Source organism: Mchenga conophoros, linkage group LG15 (genome assembly GCF_057382185.1).
Source record: "Mchenga conophoros isolate Kocher_MC1m ecotype Shallow Benthic linkage group LG15, M_conophoros_male_GT1.1, whole genome shotgun sequence".
Classification (NCBI taxonomy): domain Eukaryota; kingdom Metazoa; phylum Chordata; class Actinopteri; order Cichliformes; family Cichlidae; genus Mchenga; species Mchenga conophoros.
This window is the reverse complement of record NC_140540.1, coordinates 26,494,087-26,512,947: the sequence shown is the minus strand read 5'-3', so window position 1 is coordinate 26,512,947 and position 18,861 is coordinate 26,494,087. Positions and strand designations below refer to the sequence as shown.

Here is an 18,861-nt window from a genome sequence, read left to right as displayed (position 1 = left end):
AAGGTGCACTTTTGTGGAAAGAGGTCACATTTCTGAGAGATCAACCTGTAATTTTATGAGAATAAAATCTTATTTTTAAATATAAACAAATCAAATTTCTTTTTGAGACTAAAAACAAACAAACAAAAAAAATTCATAAATTAAAAATGAATTTTAGGAATTTAAGAACTTGCATGAACTGATGTTTCAAAGTGTTACACGTTTTCTTTAAATTTACATTTTTCTTGGACTTTATTGTCAGACTCTTTTCTCTCACTTTCCGGTGACGTTCGACTGCTGTTTATTTTTGTTACCATTAAATCACTGGTGAGCTTTTAATGCTGAATCAGAGAGATCAGTAAAAAAAATCCCAGATTGGCTGATATGACTTCCTCTTGTACAAAAATTTGTTATCAATCCACCTCCAGACCTTTTTTATTTGTTGAAGGTTTCAGTGTCATGAATCTCGCAGCCAATCAGAGGGCTGGACAGATGTCCTGCTATCTCATTGTCTCACTGAGAACAGTTCAAGTGTTGGAGAGATGAAGATCCTCTCAAAGGGTCAGTTAGTCTGTCAGCATTTCCTTTGGTGTAGTGACCTGTGATGACCTGCAGGAGGCGATGTGTGAGGAATGAAGCTGCTTCACACTCTCGAAAATGACCCGAACCTCGTCAGATGGCACCTTTTGGTCAGCGTGGACCTCCATGTTCAGGTCTGTGGAGCAGGTGTGATAAACTTCCAGCTCAATCGTCTGGATTTATTTAGACTCCCCACATTGTGACCATCCTCCTTGTGTTAGCATGTTAGCTTTGTCCCTACACTGCGGGCATGGCGGCGGTCGTCTGTAACCCCAGGAGGGGGTCATAGAAGCAGTCCTCGTTTATCATGGAGGTCATGCTCTGAACGCTGAAGTCTCTCTCCAGCAGGTTGCTGAGGTCCTGCAGATCTCCAGGACTTCGCCGTAGGCTAGAGCTCCGCTTATTTTTCTCCTCCTCACTTATAGATGTCCCTCTTTGTTCCACCTCCTCCTCTCTGAAGTTGAGCCTCTGCAGCTGGGCCTCCAGCTCGCTAGTCAGGGAGCAGAGTCTGCCTCTCATCCCTGCAGCGGCACTGGAGCTGGAGGCGTGGCTCGGCAGCAGAGGCTCTGAGCATGTGTCGCCCAGGACGCCGTCAGACCTGCAGCTCTCCTGCAGCTGGTGAGGAATTGTCTTCTGGGTGTCAGAGTGGCGCTGCTGCCTCCTCCTCCAGGAGGTGCTTCTCTCAGCCGTAGACAGCCTGCTCCTCCTCAGGGATCCCACAGGAGCTCGGTCTCTGAGGAGCAAGCGCAGGGCTCGCAGCACGCTGGCCTTTGTCTCCAAACCGCTGAAATACAAACACAGAGCTGAAGCTTAACATCATCATGCACAGAGTCGAGAACCACCACAGGAACTTGATTGGCTGTCCGTACCTGCTGCACAGCTGGAACACCGTCTCTGGTCGTCCCTCCACTTCAGACCGACTGTGAACCAGCTCCCACACACATGAGTCCTCAGAACCTACACACACAGCACAGTGAGCTCAGACCGTCACAGCGCCTCCTGCTGGAGAGCTGTTGCACCAGCACTGCAGTAACAAACCTCACTCTGATTGGTCACTCACCTGTGATGTTAGCCGGTCTGACCTGGACCGCTGAAACTGGGATTAACCAGCGGAATCTGAAGGGGTCAAGGTCAGCTGATCGGGACGAGGTCTGTGAGAAAAAAACATAAAAACTGACAACAAGAACAGGTGGAGGTGTTTTTTTCTTTTATTCAGTGACATCGCGTTGATGTGTTTACAGCTGAGGAGCCAATCAAGGACGAGGATTACATTTGTAAAGACAAAGAAGCAGATCATCTCTCCAGAACCAGGTTAAAGTTTTTCTGAGATGATCTTTGAAGAAATTAATAGAAACCAGCAGTTGTATGGAAGCCCATTACTGCCAATACAGGAAAAAACAGATTAAGCCAAATAGATTTTTATTGATATTTGACTTAAAAACTAGACATTTTTGGCCTCCATCTTTCTTTTAAAACCTCACAGTGTTTAGATTTATTTAAATGTGATGTTATCTCTCATATGTTTGGTTTGACTTTATCAAAAAATGAAAAGAACAACAATATTATAGTTGAAAAGGAAATTTTAAGTGATTTCATTTATGGGATTTATATCTTTGTTATGATCATTATTTTGATATTCTTTTGATATTTTTAAATATTCTTTAACACATAACACATATTGTTTTACTTTTTAATTGACAGATTTGCATTTTTAATATCTTTTTTTAACACTTTGTTAATTTTTTTGTCACTGTATTTTTTTGTTTACATTGGTATAAATAGACATACAAATCTGTTCAGTTATACAAATTAGGAGATGAAGAGTAGACGTGCACTCACCATCTTCTTCTTCAGTTTGCTGTTCTCACGGTAAACCAGGATGACGGCTCGTTTGAACACTGAGGACAAAGACAGACTTGTGTTATTCTCCATCAGTTATTACCTGTGCAAGTAAAGAAGTGTGAAGAAGAGACTTCACCCACCAAACAGCGTCAGCTCTGGTTCCTTCCTCAAGCGACCCAGAGAGGGCAGTGGGTTCAACCAGACCACCGACGAGTGGACCAGAAACTCCCCCATCGAGATCTCCGTCACCTGAGGGTGGAGGAAAAAAAAACCCTTCAGGGTACGTGATGCACACAGGTGACGCTCAAGTGTGTGTGTGTGTGTGTCATTGTGTTTACCTGTTTGTCGGCTCCACTCTGCTCTGCTGCCAGCTGGTCAAACACGCAGCCGTAATCCTCATAGATCTTCTGCATCTCGTTGATGTGACTCGCCACCTTTTCCATTGCTCGCAGCGCCTCTGAGTGGATGACAGTGGAAGTGCAGCTGGTCACAAAACATGTTTAAATACAATACTGTGAGGTCTGTTACCTCTCAGGTGTGTGTGTGGGTTACCTGTCAGGTGTATGTTTGGGTTACCTGTCAGGTGTGTGTGCTCGGGGCTCTCTGCATCTGTCAGGGACACGAGCTCTCGGAGCAGCAGCGGATACTTCAGGACTCTCTGAACAGGTTTGATCAGGTATGATTCCAGGGAAGACGAGTGCTGATTGGTCGGATTTCTGGCCTCCAGGAACTGTTTGAAGGCTGCGTCTGTTTTGGCTGCGTCACAGGTGGTCAGGGTTAAAGGTTAAATGGAGTGCTGCTTAAATGAGTTTAAAGTGCTCAGACTGTGTTTTCACCTCTTTCCAGAACTTTCTGGACTTTGATGTGATTCGCACAGAAGCCACTGTAGAGCTTGAAGTGATCGGCGTAGTACAGAAATGATCCACCCAATGGGAAGAGGAGTTTCTGAATGAAACACAAATGAGGTGTGAAAAAACTAAACCCATCGAACAAGCAAATAAAAACTTTTGTTCATTAAAATATGGAAATTCCGCATTTAAAATATTGAAACATTTAAAAAGGAGAAATATGTTAACAGCTTAAAATAAATAAAATAGAGTTAATAAATGAATAAAATGTACAAAAAAATAAAAAAAAGATAAACTGTGAAAAGACAAAATATCTCAAAAAATATATACTATGTATATAATGTAATTAAATAAATTGTTAAAAAATAAACAAACTAAGTAAAAAATAAAATAACAATAATAATAATGGACCCGAAATGGAGTATATAATAAATATATCAGTTTTAACAATTGGGGGAAAAAATGCATAAAAGTAAAACATCACAGGGCCAAAATAAATCACTGGAGCTTAAATAAATAAAACAATAAAACTTGCATGCATGCACAACTAAAACAAAAAGAATAAAATAAAAAAATAAATGAAGGAAATAAAATCTGTCTGAACCAGCTGATGGACCTTCACCTTGAACTGCTCGGGGGTTTCCAGGCTGCTGAAGTTCGGACAGGCGGCGATTCTCTCCTCCAGCGTTTGGAGAAAAACTCTCTGAAAGTCCAACATCTCTGGCAGACTGCCGAACAGCGCCTCCATCTGACAGAGTGACAGAGAGACACACTGCGGTCAGAGTCACAACCACAACCTTCACTTCACAACCGTCACTTACTGTCGGCTCGTCTTTACCTCGTCTTTACTGAGGAACGTCTCCTTCTGCAGGGGGGTGAGGTAGATGTCGAACAGACAGACGAGATCCTGAAACAGAACCAAAAAAATGTTCTGATATTAATCAAAGTCTAATTTCTTTTTTCAAATTTAATTATCGGCTCGAATCAAATAGTAAGATCTTTCCAGCAGTTTTAAACACACAGGTTTGAAGATATAAAGATGTTTAAGCATACACTCTAATTAAGACAAAAATATTAATATAGCAGATTCTTTTAATATTTGTAAGGGACCCATTTTATACAACCATTTAAAACTAAAACTGTACAAATTGTGTGTAAAATCATAAGAATAGATTTCTTTATCACTTTAACATAAAAAAAATAGTTTCTGTTTTATTTTATTCTATAAATAAACTGATAAAAAACTGGAGTTTCACACAGTTTTTTCTACTCCTGGTTTAGTATGATGTCACAGAGAGGGGAAATCCCCAAAATGGTAATATCAGGGGCAGCCAATCAGAAGAAATCTAGACATAAGTGGGAGGAGCTAAAACAGCATGTTTCAGACAAAGGAGAGGGTAAAAGGTTGAAGGACCAGAATAAGATAAGGAAGGATTATTTTGAACTGAATCATGCAAAGCTACTCTTGTAGAGACAAAGAATAAAAACATGGAGCTGAAAATGAGTCAAAACGCGTCCATTAACATATCAGATGTACTAGCAGTAGTACCACAGTAGTACTACTGTTGCTGTTGTATTCTGACCTTGACGTAGGACTTCTCGGTGTCGACCAGCTCCTGGATGACCTTACGCAGACGCTGACACACGCTTAGGTGGGTGGGGCTCACCGGCTGCAGGCTGACCTCTCTGCCGTACGGGTTTTTGGGGTTGTCGCCATCTCCTGTCTGGCCTTCTGGAAAGGTCTGGTAAAGCGAGTAGACCTGGTCTAAGTTCTGGGAGGGAAACACAGGAACCAAAGCTCAATGAAATCATTCAGGACAACACCACTGTTCATGTGCTTGACAATAAAGAAGAAAAATCAGAAAACAGACCCCACCCCCCCGGTCCTATTATAGCTGGGGTATTCTTCAGCTCCCACATGACCGTGAATTAGATAAGCAGAAGAAGATGCATGGATCCCAGGTGGAAGTCCAGTAACTGATTTTTGTTCCACTCACACTCAAACTTGAGTGACAAACCGGAGAGAACTGTGGCTCTGAGTCAGGAGAACGAGGATCAGTGGAGCAGGAGGTTAATCTCTCTGCTGGATTTTGGGGAGGTCTGGGAAGCCGCTGAGCCAGAGATGAGGTTAAACACACAAACACCAAAATCCAAACAGACAAACACAAACCTGTTCCCAGTCTGAGCGCCGCTGCTGCTATGACCCTGACTGAGGACGAGCTGCTAACCAATTGGCTGCCTCATCCGTCATCATAATCTGGGCTGCCAGCCTCTAACGCAGCGCCGACAGCCTGATGAATTCTGAGCTCCAATGCACTCACCCTGAAGCTGCAGAGCTTTTGATAAGCGGTGAGGAAGCGTCGCTGCACTTTAAACTCGAGGAAGGAGGAGTGCCCTGAGATCTGAACATGTGGGGAAAAGACTGCCCAGACATGTTCAATTCAACTGTTCATGGAGGTGAGGAGCAGTTTCGATGAAGAACTAAAGACCCACCTCTAGGTTTCAGCAGGGCAGATAATGAACTGGAAGATGATCAAACACGGGATATTAATGTGCAAATAAGTGCATCAAAGGCCTAAACAGCAGCAACTGGTGCTTGTTTGGAGTCGAGTTGAAAGAAACCAATGAGTCTTTGGATGGTCGAGAGTGCAGGATTGACCTTTGACTCCAAAAACACTGAAGATGAAGATCTTTAGGTTAGTGCGATCACAGCGTGACAGTTTTATTAATTCGAACAATCAATTAGTTCATGAAGAATCAAAAGATGCTGTGTAAACAGAAGAACCTTTTAACAGCTTCACTTTTGAGCTCCAGGACTTGTTTTTATCTTAATTTTTTAAATCAATTAATTATCTCTGCTTTTTCAGGGTGATTATAGTTGATTTTATCTCACTAATTGGAATATTAGCCTCAAATATTTGATGTTACTTGATGTTTCAACAAGAGGTTTCCCGCTCCTCCAGGAGGATCCTCGTCAGTCCTAAGGGATCTAAACTGTTTCACGAAGGAGCAGCTGTTTGACTCTGAGCCGCCCGGGACATCTGAGGCTGGGATTACTGTCCTGTGCTGACATTCTCTCAGGTGGTGACTTGTTCCTATCTGAGAAGCTGCATGCTGACTTACCCTGACCTCCGTTAGACGGCTGTTGTTCTGACGGGCAGCAGAAAAATGCAGGGAGATATTAATGGTTTCTCTCACTTTCTGTCTGAGCAGGTACAACATAGTCCTGTGGGCATCTGTACACGTAACGCTGTGATAGTGGCGTGTACAACCGTCTCACACTGAGAAAATCTAAAGCACAGAAAACACTTGTGATCATTTCCTCTACACCAAGTTTCAGCTCTACACCAACCAGCAGCCCGTTTACCAGCAGGACGACGCCGTCAGCGGGACGCCAACAGCCCAGGCAGCTTGCCACCTTGTCCAGGAGCCTCAGCAGCCGCTCCAGGAGCCCCACCCCGGGGAACACCTCCCTTCCATCCTCCTCCTCTTCCTCCAGAGTCTCCCAGTCCTCCTCCATCGGCAGTACCCAGCACAGAGCACCCATGACAAAGGAGTGAAACAACGACGAAGAGGATCAGTTGGGGCCGGAGGTCACCTGATACTCCTTCCGCCGTCGTCAGAAATGAAGAGGCGGTCAAAAACAACACCTACAAGTTGTGTTTCTCCAGGGAAAAACGTTAATCCCTCAGCTCTGACTTTACAAACACTCCTGACTGTGTAAGCTGGATTATCAGGCTGACCAAAGGTCATGTGCACAGAGGTGGGGGGTGGAGCTCCAGGAGGCACAGGAGGATTTCTGCAGGTAAGTCTGAGCTGCCTTCTTTGGAAACCAATCACATCCTCATAAAACTTCTTGATTTCATATGACGGGGTTATCGCCGATCAAAGCAAAACACAAGTGGCTTGGTCATGAATAACATACAACCATTTAAAAAAAATCCAGATGTTCTCAGACTGTCACAGACTGAAGCTCACCTCCTCTGAGGGCTTGGTGTCCTGAGGTATCCTCGAAGAAGTGTCATCGAAAACGGGAGGCAGGATGCTGTCTGCATCTGTGATGACAGAGGAATCTGTGAGATGAAGAAGAAATGTGATCTGTGATCTTTACAGGAGAACTCCTGCTGCTTTAACTGGCCTTCACAATAAAAGCCTTTGATTCTGGTTTCTGTAAATGAATCTGATCAATAAAACAGCTGTGACTAAAATGGTTGAGTTTATATTTAAAACTGGAAATCGGTTTGATATAAATGTGAAATGTGTTTGAACATTATGATGCTGTTACCAGAGCGTCTCTGCTGTACCTGTGATCCAGGTGTGGATGTTCGTGGCCGGTGGTTGGCGGCCGGGGTGGAAGGGGTCAGCGTGGTCGGGCCAGAGGTCGGCAGGCTCTTCGGCCTCAGGTGACTCATCCCTCCTCAGCAGCAGCTGCAGCTTCTGATGTCTGAAGAGACTCTGCAGGAGGTCCAGGTCCAGTCCAGACACAGGAGCGCCGTTAACAGCCAGGACCTCGTCTCCGGCCCTGAGGCCTGATTGGAAACAGAAAAATTAAACTGCATCTTTTAAAGTTTTTTAAAGTTTCTACATTTTTTAAAATCCTAAACACAGACAGGGTTTTTCCCATTCTGGAGGTGTAGCGCTGCACAGGTGACAGCCTGATAGCAGAGCCTCGAGCGCCCCCCGCTGGACACCTTCAAAACCTCAAACTGTCAGAAATGCAGGGTCTCCCTCAAAATAAAACCTGAAACCGTTCTCTGTTTTACCGTCTCTGGATGAAAGTCCCAGCGGGTCCACCTCGCTGACAAAAACATGACTTTTTCCTGCTCCGTCCACGTGACCCGTCACTGCAAAACCTGCAGATTCACAGAAGAAGAAGCACATCACACACAGGTAAATATGCTTATTATTTATCCTCTCAGAACACAAACCAGTCATGTTTTTATACGAATTTTATTTATTCAGTGATGAGTTTTTCTTTCTCACCGAAGTCTTTGTGGCCGTCAGGTCGACAGATGTTCAGAGTAAAAACACCAACAGCTGGAAGCTGCTGTTCATCACGCAACTGAAAACACACACAGAGGAGTGAACCGGGAGAATGACCTCGCAGGAATCATGTGAATACAAATCCAGTAATTATCATCATTCTGCCCGCAGAAAAAAATTAAAGAGAAGTTGTAGGTAAGTCAGTGAACACACCGGCAGATCTGCACTATGACCGGCAGGGGGCGCTGCCTCCATCTGTTTGGGAGCGCAGTCCAGATTCTGCAGAAGAAGCACAGAGGAAGAATTTTACTTTCAATTAAACTTTTAACTCATCAGCACAGGTTTTAAAGGACTGAGCGACCTACGAGGTTTACCTTCAGTTATTATAACCGATTAGCTTCTATAAGCTCTGATCAGTAAAATCATCAATGCATTTGATAAAAACATAGATAAACTGAAGCTTTAAAGGCAGAAAACTATAAAATCATTAAACTAATAGGCAGGTGATTCTTAAAATTCAGACTTTCTCCACAGGACTTAAAGCGACGAGGTGGACTGGAAAATAAGAAAAGCCTGTGAAGAATCCGGAGCTCTGATTGGCTGAAAAGATCACAGGAGATGAAATATGGAGACAAAAGGGTAAAGAGGAACAGTGGGATACAGAGGAGACACAGGGGGAGGAAGGAGGTTAAAAGGGGAGCAGAAGAAAGAAGGTGGAGGTCATGTGACAACAGGAGGTGGGGTTTGGTGGGGAGGTCATGTGGAGAGGAGGTGTTGGAGTCATCTCCTGCCTCCTGTGAAGGATTAACTCTCAGGAACAAAGAAATCCTGGCAGAATAAAACAGCCTGGAAGCTTTTAATTCTCAATCACCTCCTCCCCTTCCTTCTCCTCCTCCCACCTCCTCCTCTTCAGAAGGTTGTCCTCAAAAAGCTGTGCAGTTAAACAAACTGTCCTCCTCCTCTTTCTCCCACCTCCTCCTCCTTTTCCTCCTTGGTGAGTTTGATGGGTGACAATTTTGAACACAAGTATCAGTGTCACATCATCTTCCAGCTTGAGTCGTCTTTTCTCTGAGCGATAACCTGTTTCATATTTGCTTAATCAGCAAAAGATCAGTGACTCCTGCTTCAGAGTCGCTCACATCCACCCGAGTGTTTCCTGACGGTGCTTCAAAGGAGCGACGCGACTTCTGTAAGCGTCATGATCTTTAACCAGTGAGCTGCTTTCTACAAAGTCCACATAATGTACTGCTGTAGTCAAACACAAACACACAAACACAGTCATGACTAAAGACAAACTAAAAATACTCCCTCCTATATTTAAACGTAATTAAAAATGATAAAAGACTTGGGATGTTTAATTCTGTCCTGCATCAAAACCTAAATTAGCCCCAGGGAATCATGGGAAAAAATGAGCAGGTTGAGCTGCACTGAAATTACAGGTTTGTGAAGCCGCCATCAGCCTGCCTGGAGTCTGGGACCACCGACTGACACTGAACACATCGGCATCATCATCATCGTGGACTCGCATGCCTTTCCTCGACACCACCTTAAAACATCCACAACAGTCGTAACTGTGGTCTGAGTGGACGGTTGGACACAGTGAGTCACATGATGACTGGAGACCAACATTAAGCAGGAAACACTCGTCAGTACGAAAACTTCTGTTTTCTGGAAGGAATCAAGGATTTTACAGTAATGACCCCCACCCCCCGACATGGCAGTGAAATGGAGGCGGCGAGTTCCGGTAAGTGTATATCTCCTGCAGAGTTGACACAGCGAGCAGCAATCAGCTCCACATGTCCTCTAGTGGAGCTGCTCCACCCGGAAACCACAGCCTGCAGCATCAGATCTGATCTGAAAGCAGAACCGGAATGGAGATCCAGCTGCACACAAACATGCTGCAGGTCTGTCTGACCACAAGTGCTCAGCACAAAGAACAAGCTGCCGCAGGCTTGACTACGAACACCTCCATCAAGCCTGAAGACGTCTCTGTCCACAGAAAGACCTTTCTGTGTTACCGTCTGCTGGGCTTCAACACACAACAAGTAGAGGTGCAGCAGCTCAGAAGGCTTTATTATGCCCTACATTCATTACATTTCGAAGAAAAATGAATTATGGTAATAAAAAGTTGCTGGAAATAAATCATTCTGACTTTCAAGAGCAGGACAGCATACAAAAAGCCCTCTGAGCTCTCTGATTGGTCGGTTTTGTGTAAGATGAAATAAACAGCTGACTGATTAGGCGTTCAGCTCGAAGCAGGACTCTCAGTCGAACAAAGGCAGAATGTGGCTAGAATTCCCCTCACCAAGGTATCCACAGATGTTTGGCTCAGAGCGGGAGTTACTGCTTGAAAGCATCCTGCGCAGTTCCTTGCTCAAGGGCAGGAGGGAGCAGGTAACGTGCTGCGATCCTGCAGACGCTGCAGCTATGAAACTATGAGGCAGTTTTTCCACTGAGCGTGTATTGGCTCAGTTGAATTGCGAGAATCCACGACAAAGCAAAGTGGCGCTGACAGATTTATCCTCCGGACCCTCAGAGGCCAAAAATAACCCACTGTTTATCACGAGGGGACCGTCAGGAGCCAGGCATGATGGTAACTGCAGCTGGATGATGCACTGAGGAGAGGCTAAACTTAGCCTCGTAACGACAGATGACAGCACGCTTCTTCTGGGCTGTTTTTAGAGAGCAGAGAGGAACGATGAGTTCAGCTTGAATCAGATGAGCTGGTTTTAGTCGTCCATGTGAAAAGACTTCAGAGTAGAACGTTTCTTAAACCTGTCTCTGACTCCATGTGAATATTTCACCTTTCAAACTATTTTCAGAAGGGTGCACGCTGCCTCTCACCATACTACAGCACTGAACTGGACAAGAAAAGGGTGCAGTGTAATACCTGGTGAGCTGAGTGTTTGCCACCCCTGCCGCGCCTGTTGAGATCATCCAGGACCTTCAGGGAGGACGGCAGACCCCTCCTCCGGTTTCCTCCCGAAAGAGACCGGCAGCGCCGCCTCAGTGTGGCCTCTTCTCGGCTGCACACCTGTGAGAGTCCAGAGAGGCAGATTTGGTTAATTTCCTTCTTCCTTTCTTTTTTTAAAAAAAAGGGAAGCGTTGAGCCTCTACTTACCAGAGCATGGAAGGAGGACACGGAGAAGACTCCCAGGCGTCCCAGCATGCTCTTGGAGGGCCTGCTGGCCACAGCGAGGAGGCTCTTTGGGTTTGGGAGCTCGCTGCCCTGCAGGCTGGACAGGTAGCACCTGAGCCTGAACAGATCCAGGTTCAGTTTCTCCAGATTCTGCTCCCACTGCTGGATCTGAGCACACACAGGGTCACACATAAACACAGCTTCTGTATAAAACAATGATAATAACTCATCAGACAGCCATGAAAACCATGAAACATGGTCAGTGAGTCATGGCAAGGCGCTGAGAGAAGCCATCTTTTCTCCATTCACTCATCAGGTAAAGTGTATTTCCTGGGTGGGGCAGACTGCTGCTGCTGTCAATTCCTGCTTCAGTCTCTGTTGTGATGAAGTTATTTTGTCCCTTACTGTGTGATTATCACCCATTATCCCTCATCCCTCCATCCTGTCCTCCCTTTCATCTCCTGTCCTCTCCTCCCCTCCTTCCTCTTCTCTTGCTGGACTCTCTCCAATAAATCGAGGCTCTCCTTCTCCTCCTCTGTTTGCCCTCCCCTCCCTCTCAGTAAATGTGTAATTGAATGTTGAGCAGGAAGATTAGCCTCTAATCTCAGAGTTCAAACTGCAGCGCTGGGATCAGTTTCACAGTTCAGAGGAAAGATTAGCAGGCTGCTAAATGATACGTTCTCTGTCTGCACATTGCTGTCACTGGAAATTAACAACAAGAACAAAGAAACCCGCAAAACAGCCTGAAGCTAATCTGTGGCACAACAAAGTCCATCCACAGACTCAGAAACTGCACGTTCATCAAGATTTACTGACAGTTCTCCTCTTACAGCTGTTACCTGATGTCCGTTGAAGCAATGCTGATGAAACCTAACTGACTCACACTGATGCTGAGCAGAAAAGAAACCCTTAAACTGAAACACAGTCTGCTGCACAGTTTCAGGATCGTCTAATTTCTCTGCAACAAACACAGAGACAGCAGCAAACTTCAGACACTGAAGGTATCGTGAAGCTCAAAGACAACAAGGCGAGAGTCGGGTCTGATGTTCATGTGTGCTTCACTCAAAGATGGCTGTGAGGGTCATTCTAAAGCATTGCCCATATTCAGGACCGGTGTAGGTGATAATACCAACGTGCTGTCCGCCTTGACCGGACCACTTCTCCCCGCACTCACCTGGCTCTCCACCGCCTTCCTGCTCTTGGGCTCCTTGATGATGGACAGCTGCAGCTCGGCCATCTTCTTCATCTTCCCATCCATGTCAATCTTGTGGAGCAGCGAGCGGCTCTGAGAGCGCAGGAGGCGCAGTGTGTCCTCCTTCTTCTGACGCTTCACCAGCAGAGAGGCACTCGCCGAGTGGATTGCCGTCACCCAGTTCTCCAGGTCAGTCTGGCTGGTGGCCTGGAGGGCGAGACAAGATGGAGTCAGACAGATTTTAATTTAAACTTTGAGCCTCCTGCTTTATTAACTCTGAATATTCAGCTGCTGATTGCGCTTTGTTTTAACAACAAAAACCTTAAATACAGAAACTTTTAAATGTAAATTTGCTGCTGAAAGCAGGAAGCAAGGCTCAGTCATCCTCTGATGGTCTGGTTTCTGCGTTTAAGCAGCAGACTTAATGTCCTGATGTTAACAGCTGTTTTTGTTTACGAGGGGACGTGTGGCAGGGTTTAAAGCTCGCTCTTCATCAAGTCATCATCGTAAAGAGGAACATTTGTTGCAGTAATTAGCTGGGTGTCGTGATTCCCATTAGCAGGCTTTCAGCCTTCTCCGCTCGTCATCTTCAGCTGCTTTCAGCCCTTGACAAAACCTCCACCTCCTCCTCTGGGAGGAAGGTGATTTGTGTGTCTGCAGACTCTGCTGCATTAGTCAGAGTGACTCTGGGAATCAAGAGGAGCTCCTAAAAGTTTGAGGAGGTGATCACAGAAATAAATTATTAAATTACATGATGACATCACCTTTACCAACGAGAGTACAGGTAATAATCGGCCTCTCTTTTTATCCCCGCTGACCTCTGACATCCAGACTTTTGCCGCTCATGTCATTCAAGATCGACTAGAAGGAACGCCACGAGTTCATCCGGGGCCTCGACACATCTGTGCCTCCTCTTCTTTGTCGGAGTAAAAGTAAAATCGACTCTTTGTTTGTCTGCTTGCTCCTCGGTGTGGGTGGTGTGGAGCTGGCAGCAGAGGGGGAAATGCTCACAGTCATTACCAACAGAAAGACACGCAGAGAAAGTCCCACAGTGTGGATGTTTGTGGTGAGAAAACCAAATGCTGGTGTGACGCCACACCCCGTTCATTCACGCTGCTCACAAATGAGCCACAGCGATGGGAAAAAAGATGGAGGCAGCAGTTGGAGGAAAGCGATCACAGAATGAAAGAATGAAGAGAAAACCTCAGAAATGTCCCAACACCACAGCTGCTTATGCTGGTGCTGCATTCAAGGATACTCCAGTAAAATCATGTTTCTCAGTGTGCTGGCGGTTCCCTCACCTGGAACAGGTACACGTCTCCATACGAGTTGCTCAGACAGAAGACATGCTCCTTCCTTGGGTGCTCAGGGACGGCCTGGACGATGCTGTCATCAGCCAGGAGAGCGTAGCGAGGAGAAAGCTCCTGGTCGGCGCTGCCGCTGCTCCTCCCATATGTCTCGTAAAACAGCAGAGTGCAACCTGAACAGACAAAATCCATCGTTAATTCTACGTTAAATAGTTTATTTCACAGAGATTTATAAATTTTAGCTGTTGATGCCACAGATGGTAAAGACTTCAGTAAAATGTTTAACATGAAACAGAACACTTTTTTTTAAAATCAAGTTTCATTTAGAAGTGCCTAAACCTACATTCTCTCTGATGCCCAGCAGGGGGCGACTCCTCTGGTTTAAGAAGAAGTCCTAACCTTCTCTGTGCTGAGAGCAGAAGTGATAAATAGTTGTTGGTCGGTTAACAGTCAACTCAAAAACTACTCGTCAGTATTTCCTGAAACATGCTGAATCTATAATCAGCTGGCTGATTATAGACCTTCCCACTGCCTAACTGGAAACATCCTGGTTAATGTAACCCGAAAGTGACACTGAGGAACCTGGAAACTCACACTGTGCCTCAGGTGCACAAAGACTCTTTTGCTGCCTTGTATGCAGCATAAGCCTGGTTTCAGCTCTAGCAGAGGCACTAAAGGCATCACCAGACTTCTCCTATGCAAGTTTTCTGCCCTTCACTGAAAATAAGATCAGATCTAATCCTGAAACTTGAACTCAACTTTCTGTTTTCTGGTCCTTGCAGGCGGCCGTACCTTTCAGTGTGACCCAGTAGTGCCTCCACTTGCGGCGGGCGACCAGCTCCAGCTTTCTGTCCTTGTTAACAGTGATGAGAGGTTTGAAAGAGAGCCATCCGGCCCGCCGCACCACACCCTGCTCCTTCTCAAACAGGACATCCAGCTGCTCCCCTTCTCCCACCTCCACATCCCCATCTATCTCTTCCTCGTCCTCCTCACCCTCGTCTCCGTCCCCCTCTGATGGCTCCGTCCTGTCAGCCGTACTGCTGCAACCCATCTCCAGCTCCTGCATGAAGTTCTCATAGATGTTCTGCCGCTTAGCATCACTGTTCTGGTTCAGACTCCTGGAGGAGCCGCAGTGGAGCGTTGGGAACTGGTTGTGGTTCAGGGAGTGGAGAGGGTCGGAGGAACACAGCGTGCTGCAGCTAACAGCCCCAGCATTCAGTCCATTGATGAAGACATCGGCTGTGTCGGTGGCAAACGGCTCCTGCAGAGAAATCAGAGAGGACTTTATTTGACTGCTGTGATTCCGTCTGCGGCCACTAGAGGCACACAGCAGCCCTCAAACACAGCGCCCAGCACCAGGCAGTATTATTCCAAACCACAATTTTCCCCTCTGTTAGCATTAACGGGGTGTGAATATGCTTCACGCTGCAGTGTCAGCGTTAAACAAACAATCCATCACTGCTCTTGAGCCAATAAGACAACCTGCTGGTTTTAGAGGGCGCGGGTTTGATGCCCGCTCTGACTTTACTTTAAACCTCCAACTGAGTGACTCGTCCAGGTTTGTGCAACACTTTTGAGCAGTTTTCCACATTTAACCGTCATTGTGAAGTGACAGTGACGACATGTGGAGACTTGCTGTTTATAGACAGGCAGAGTGAGTTGGTACAGAAACGCACAGTTCTTATCAGTCAGGGCGTTAAGCTGTTTGTTCTTTAGAGAAAATCTACCACGCAGGTCTTTTATTCCTGAGATAATAGTGGACTTAAAGGATCCTGGATGTTTACTGAAGTGCTTGTCCATGCAATCACTGTATCAAACTCCCCCGTATCAAACACAGTGCTGTGATTGGCCGAGCAGAGCCAAGCCCTCATGGAAATCTAAACAAGGGGTAAATGAAACGTAAGCCCTCAGATCGGTCTGGTTCCAGGTTCCCAAACATTTCTTTCTCCAGTGTCACTATGTGATGTTTTTGTTTTGGTGCTTTCCCATGAAAAGCTCCAGGAATTTTCCAAGAGATCAAAGTTCCTCCAGCACTGTGATTTGTTTTTGATGAGCGGGATCAAAGCCCCGGAAAGACTGAACAATAAAAAGTCCACTGTGATGTATCACTAGGACATCAATCTCAGAGAGCAAAGATGGATTCTCCTGTGACTGTGACACAAAGCTGCAGAGGATTTAAGCTAGACTGATGCTTTCAAAGGGTTTCTGTTTTGTTCCTCTGGGATTAATAAAGTTCTCTGATTGTAATTAATAATCCGGCACACAGACTGCGGCACTCCAGTGAAACGTTGACGCAGTGCAAAGAAAGCTTTTTGGGTTAAACATCTTAAAAACCTTGCAGACGAAACAAAGACAATCAAGAGAGCAGATAATAAAAGTTTATTCGTCAGTCCTTTGATGTTTGACGTGCATCTGGAGGAACTCAAGTGTGGGAAAACGAGTCCTCATGAGGTCACGCTGATGTAAGGGGGTTACCCAGGTTGTGGGGGGTGGGGTGTTTGGGGTTTCCAGTGTGAGGAAACTACATCAGCGTCTGATTTCATTATCCCCGTCATCATCAGCACTGAGTTAAAAAGCACGAACAACAAGCTTCACTACTCCAGCTCCCTCACTGCAGACAGGATGTGACCTCATTCTGCTGGCTGTAAACAGGAAGCCGGGCTTTTTTGGACCAGCTCTCACAGAGAAAGCTTACCATCAGATTACTGATGTGTGATGATGTTTGAAAATGGCGTTCGTACTTAACTCCATGTGTAATGTTGTTAGTCATGATGAGACTTTAATCTAGTTCGACGACTTGTTTAAGTCTGAGGATTAAGGAAGATATTAATTTTAAAACCAGTTTTAAGTTTCTCAGAATATATTAAAAAAATGATCTACTAATGAGTTTATAAAAACTTTTAAAGGTTTTGTTTTAGACTGAGTTTACTTTGAAGACATTTTAAGATATTCTGATGATCTTTATTGACCTTGTTCTTTCTTTCTTTCTTTCTTTCTTTCTTTCTTTCTTTCTTTCTTTCTTTCTTTCTTTCTTCTTGTTTACAGGCTGTGATTATGTTCAAGTGATAAAAACATATACCTCTACTTTGTCAAACACTAGAATTCAAAGATTTAAAAAAATATTATGATTTTGTGCACTTTTATCAGGGATGTCAGTTCATGTTGAAAATCAACATTCTTAAATGTAAAAAGTCAGAAAACAAAAAATGATGTCATTTTGTCCATCATCAGCAGGTGGCAAACCACTGAGCTCCGCCCACAGCATGACTTCATCATCTTATTGTTTCTCACCTGGATCCTCCTCTTCTTCCTGCTCAGACTTCCTGTCCAGTCGCTCAGACGTCTGATTCGGCTCTTCAGGAAGTCTTTTCGGTTATTCCTGGCAGAGGCGGCGCTCGCAGACTCCACATTTCGGCAGGGCAGCGTGCAGGAGGAGTAATGCTCCTCCATATCACCGGTTGATCCCTCCTCTTTCTGTGTGACATCATCCAGCAGCGCTGCCTCCCCGGCGGGGGTCCCAGCGTCGGTGGGGAAGGCGGGTAGCGTGTTGTGACTGCTGTAAACCCCAGGAGCTGAAATCAGGCTGAAATCCGTGAGGTCCGGCTGCAGGAGCTCCGAGTCTCCAATGCCGCTATCCTCCGTCCGGCCAGAGGAGCAGGTGTTGTAACCTGCAGTTGCGGCGGTGAATACATTAGTCTCTGTGGTGGGGAAGAGGAGGCTGGAGCTAAATCCAGGTGAGATGTCCTCACCCTGAGCGGAGAAGAAGGTGTTGTAGCCGCTGCTGCTGGTGGCAGTGGTGTAGCCGCTGCTGTTGTCCGCGTTCTGCCTGCACACAAACACGTTATCCGTCAGCTCGCTGTTCCCCCATGGCGAGTCGTACCAAGAGCCATCGGAGCTGAGCGAGCTGCCGTTGCTGGTGCGCAGTGACACCTCTGCGCTCGTGGTGGTGGTCGCTGCGGCAGTGATGGCGGGGAGCCCACTCAGACTCTCTGGCTCCACCCGAGCTTTGGTGAACTCCACCCTCATGCTGCCATCTTTGCTGAGCAGCACCTTTGGGCTGCCGCTGCTTTCCAGAGACGCCCGCTCACCCCCCCCAAACTCCCCCCTGCAGAGCCTCTGAGGAGACCCCCCTCTCAGCTTGGCGCCTCCTCGGGCCGCTTTAGGGGCTGGTTCGTAATGCCATGAGGTGTAGGGTGAGCTGGCCATTGGGTGGTTCAGGTAGCTTTTCCCTCGGCTCCTGCAGCCTCCCTGGCTGCTCCTCCACCAGCTGCGAGCCGATGTCACCTCCTCCCTCCTGGAGGAAAACCTGAAGGAGCAGGAGGGCTTGGCAGGGGAGACGAAGCTGCTGTGGCTGTCTGCGTTTCCCATGATGACCTGGAAGAGGATGGAGGAGGATGACATCATCAGATGTGAGGCACAAAAACGAGCGACACAACAGCCAGGAAACAAACACACACACACACACACACACACACACACACACACACACACACACACAGCATGTATTAAAGCAACAGAGATTTCTACACACAATACTACATCAAATAATACAGTCAGTACTAAAATACTACATCAAATACTATGGGCAGTATTATAATCAGTCCCACTGGAAGCCAATGATGAGTTAAAGACTCAGTGACCCCACATTTGTGAACACACATTAAACATTCACTCATTTACTGCAGTCCATTCTCAAATGCACAAAATAATTGAAGCATCTAAACTTCCTTCTTCCTTATCACAGCAATATTACCCAGATGTCACATGTTTATTTTCTGGTAGATTTGCAGATGATATTTGTAAGACAGCCGTCCAGCTGCAGTTCCTCTGGTGGCCACTTGAGGCCGGCTTCAGCCACGAGTCAGTGCCTCCCATGCTAAAAGCCTGTGGACAGCTCGCTGTATTAGCATGAGCCGATAACGGAGGTCATCTAAACGGTCAAACCAGCTCTACAGACAAGTGTTGAGGCTTTAAAATGCAAATTTCAAACCA

At 46.0% G+C, this 18,861-nt stretch overlaps 1 protein-coding gene across 1 annotated transcript; it reads right to left on the bottom strand.

Moving 5' to 3' along the window:
- Positions 1 to 433: 433 nt before the first annotated feature.
- tiam2b (TIAM Rac1 associated GEF 2b) lies at positions 434 to 18,270 on the bottom strand. The gene is made up of 22 exons (XM_085245964.1): positions 17,161 to 18,270; positions 14,662 to 15,130; positions 13,864 to 14,042; positions 12,545 to 12,769; positions 11,353 to 11,538; positions 11,122 to 11,265; positions 8,445 to 8,510; positions 8,232 to 8,310; positions 8,012 to 8,101; positions 7,553 to 7,777; positions 7,227 to 7,321; positions 4,832 to 5,020; positions 4,087 to 4,155; positions 3,871 to 3,996; positions 3,237 to 3,345; positions 2,977 to 3,156; positions 2,739 to 2,857; positions 2,541 to 2,649; positions 2,398 to 2,456; positions 1,619 to 1,709; positions 1,428 to 1,515; positions 434 to 1,342 (listed from the first exon to the last, which is right to left on the bottom strand). The coding sequence occupies exons 1-22, from the start codon at positions 18,268 to 18,270 to the stop codon at positions 796 to 798; spliced, it is 4,554 nt and encodes a 1,517-aa protein (XP_085102090.1). The 3' UTR covers positions 434 to 795.
- Positions 18,271 to 18,861: the final 591 nt, after the last annotated feature.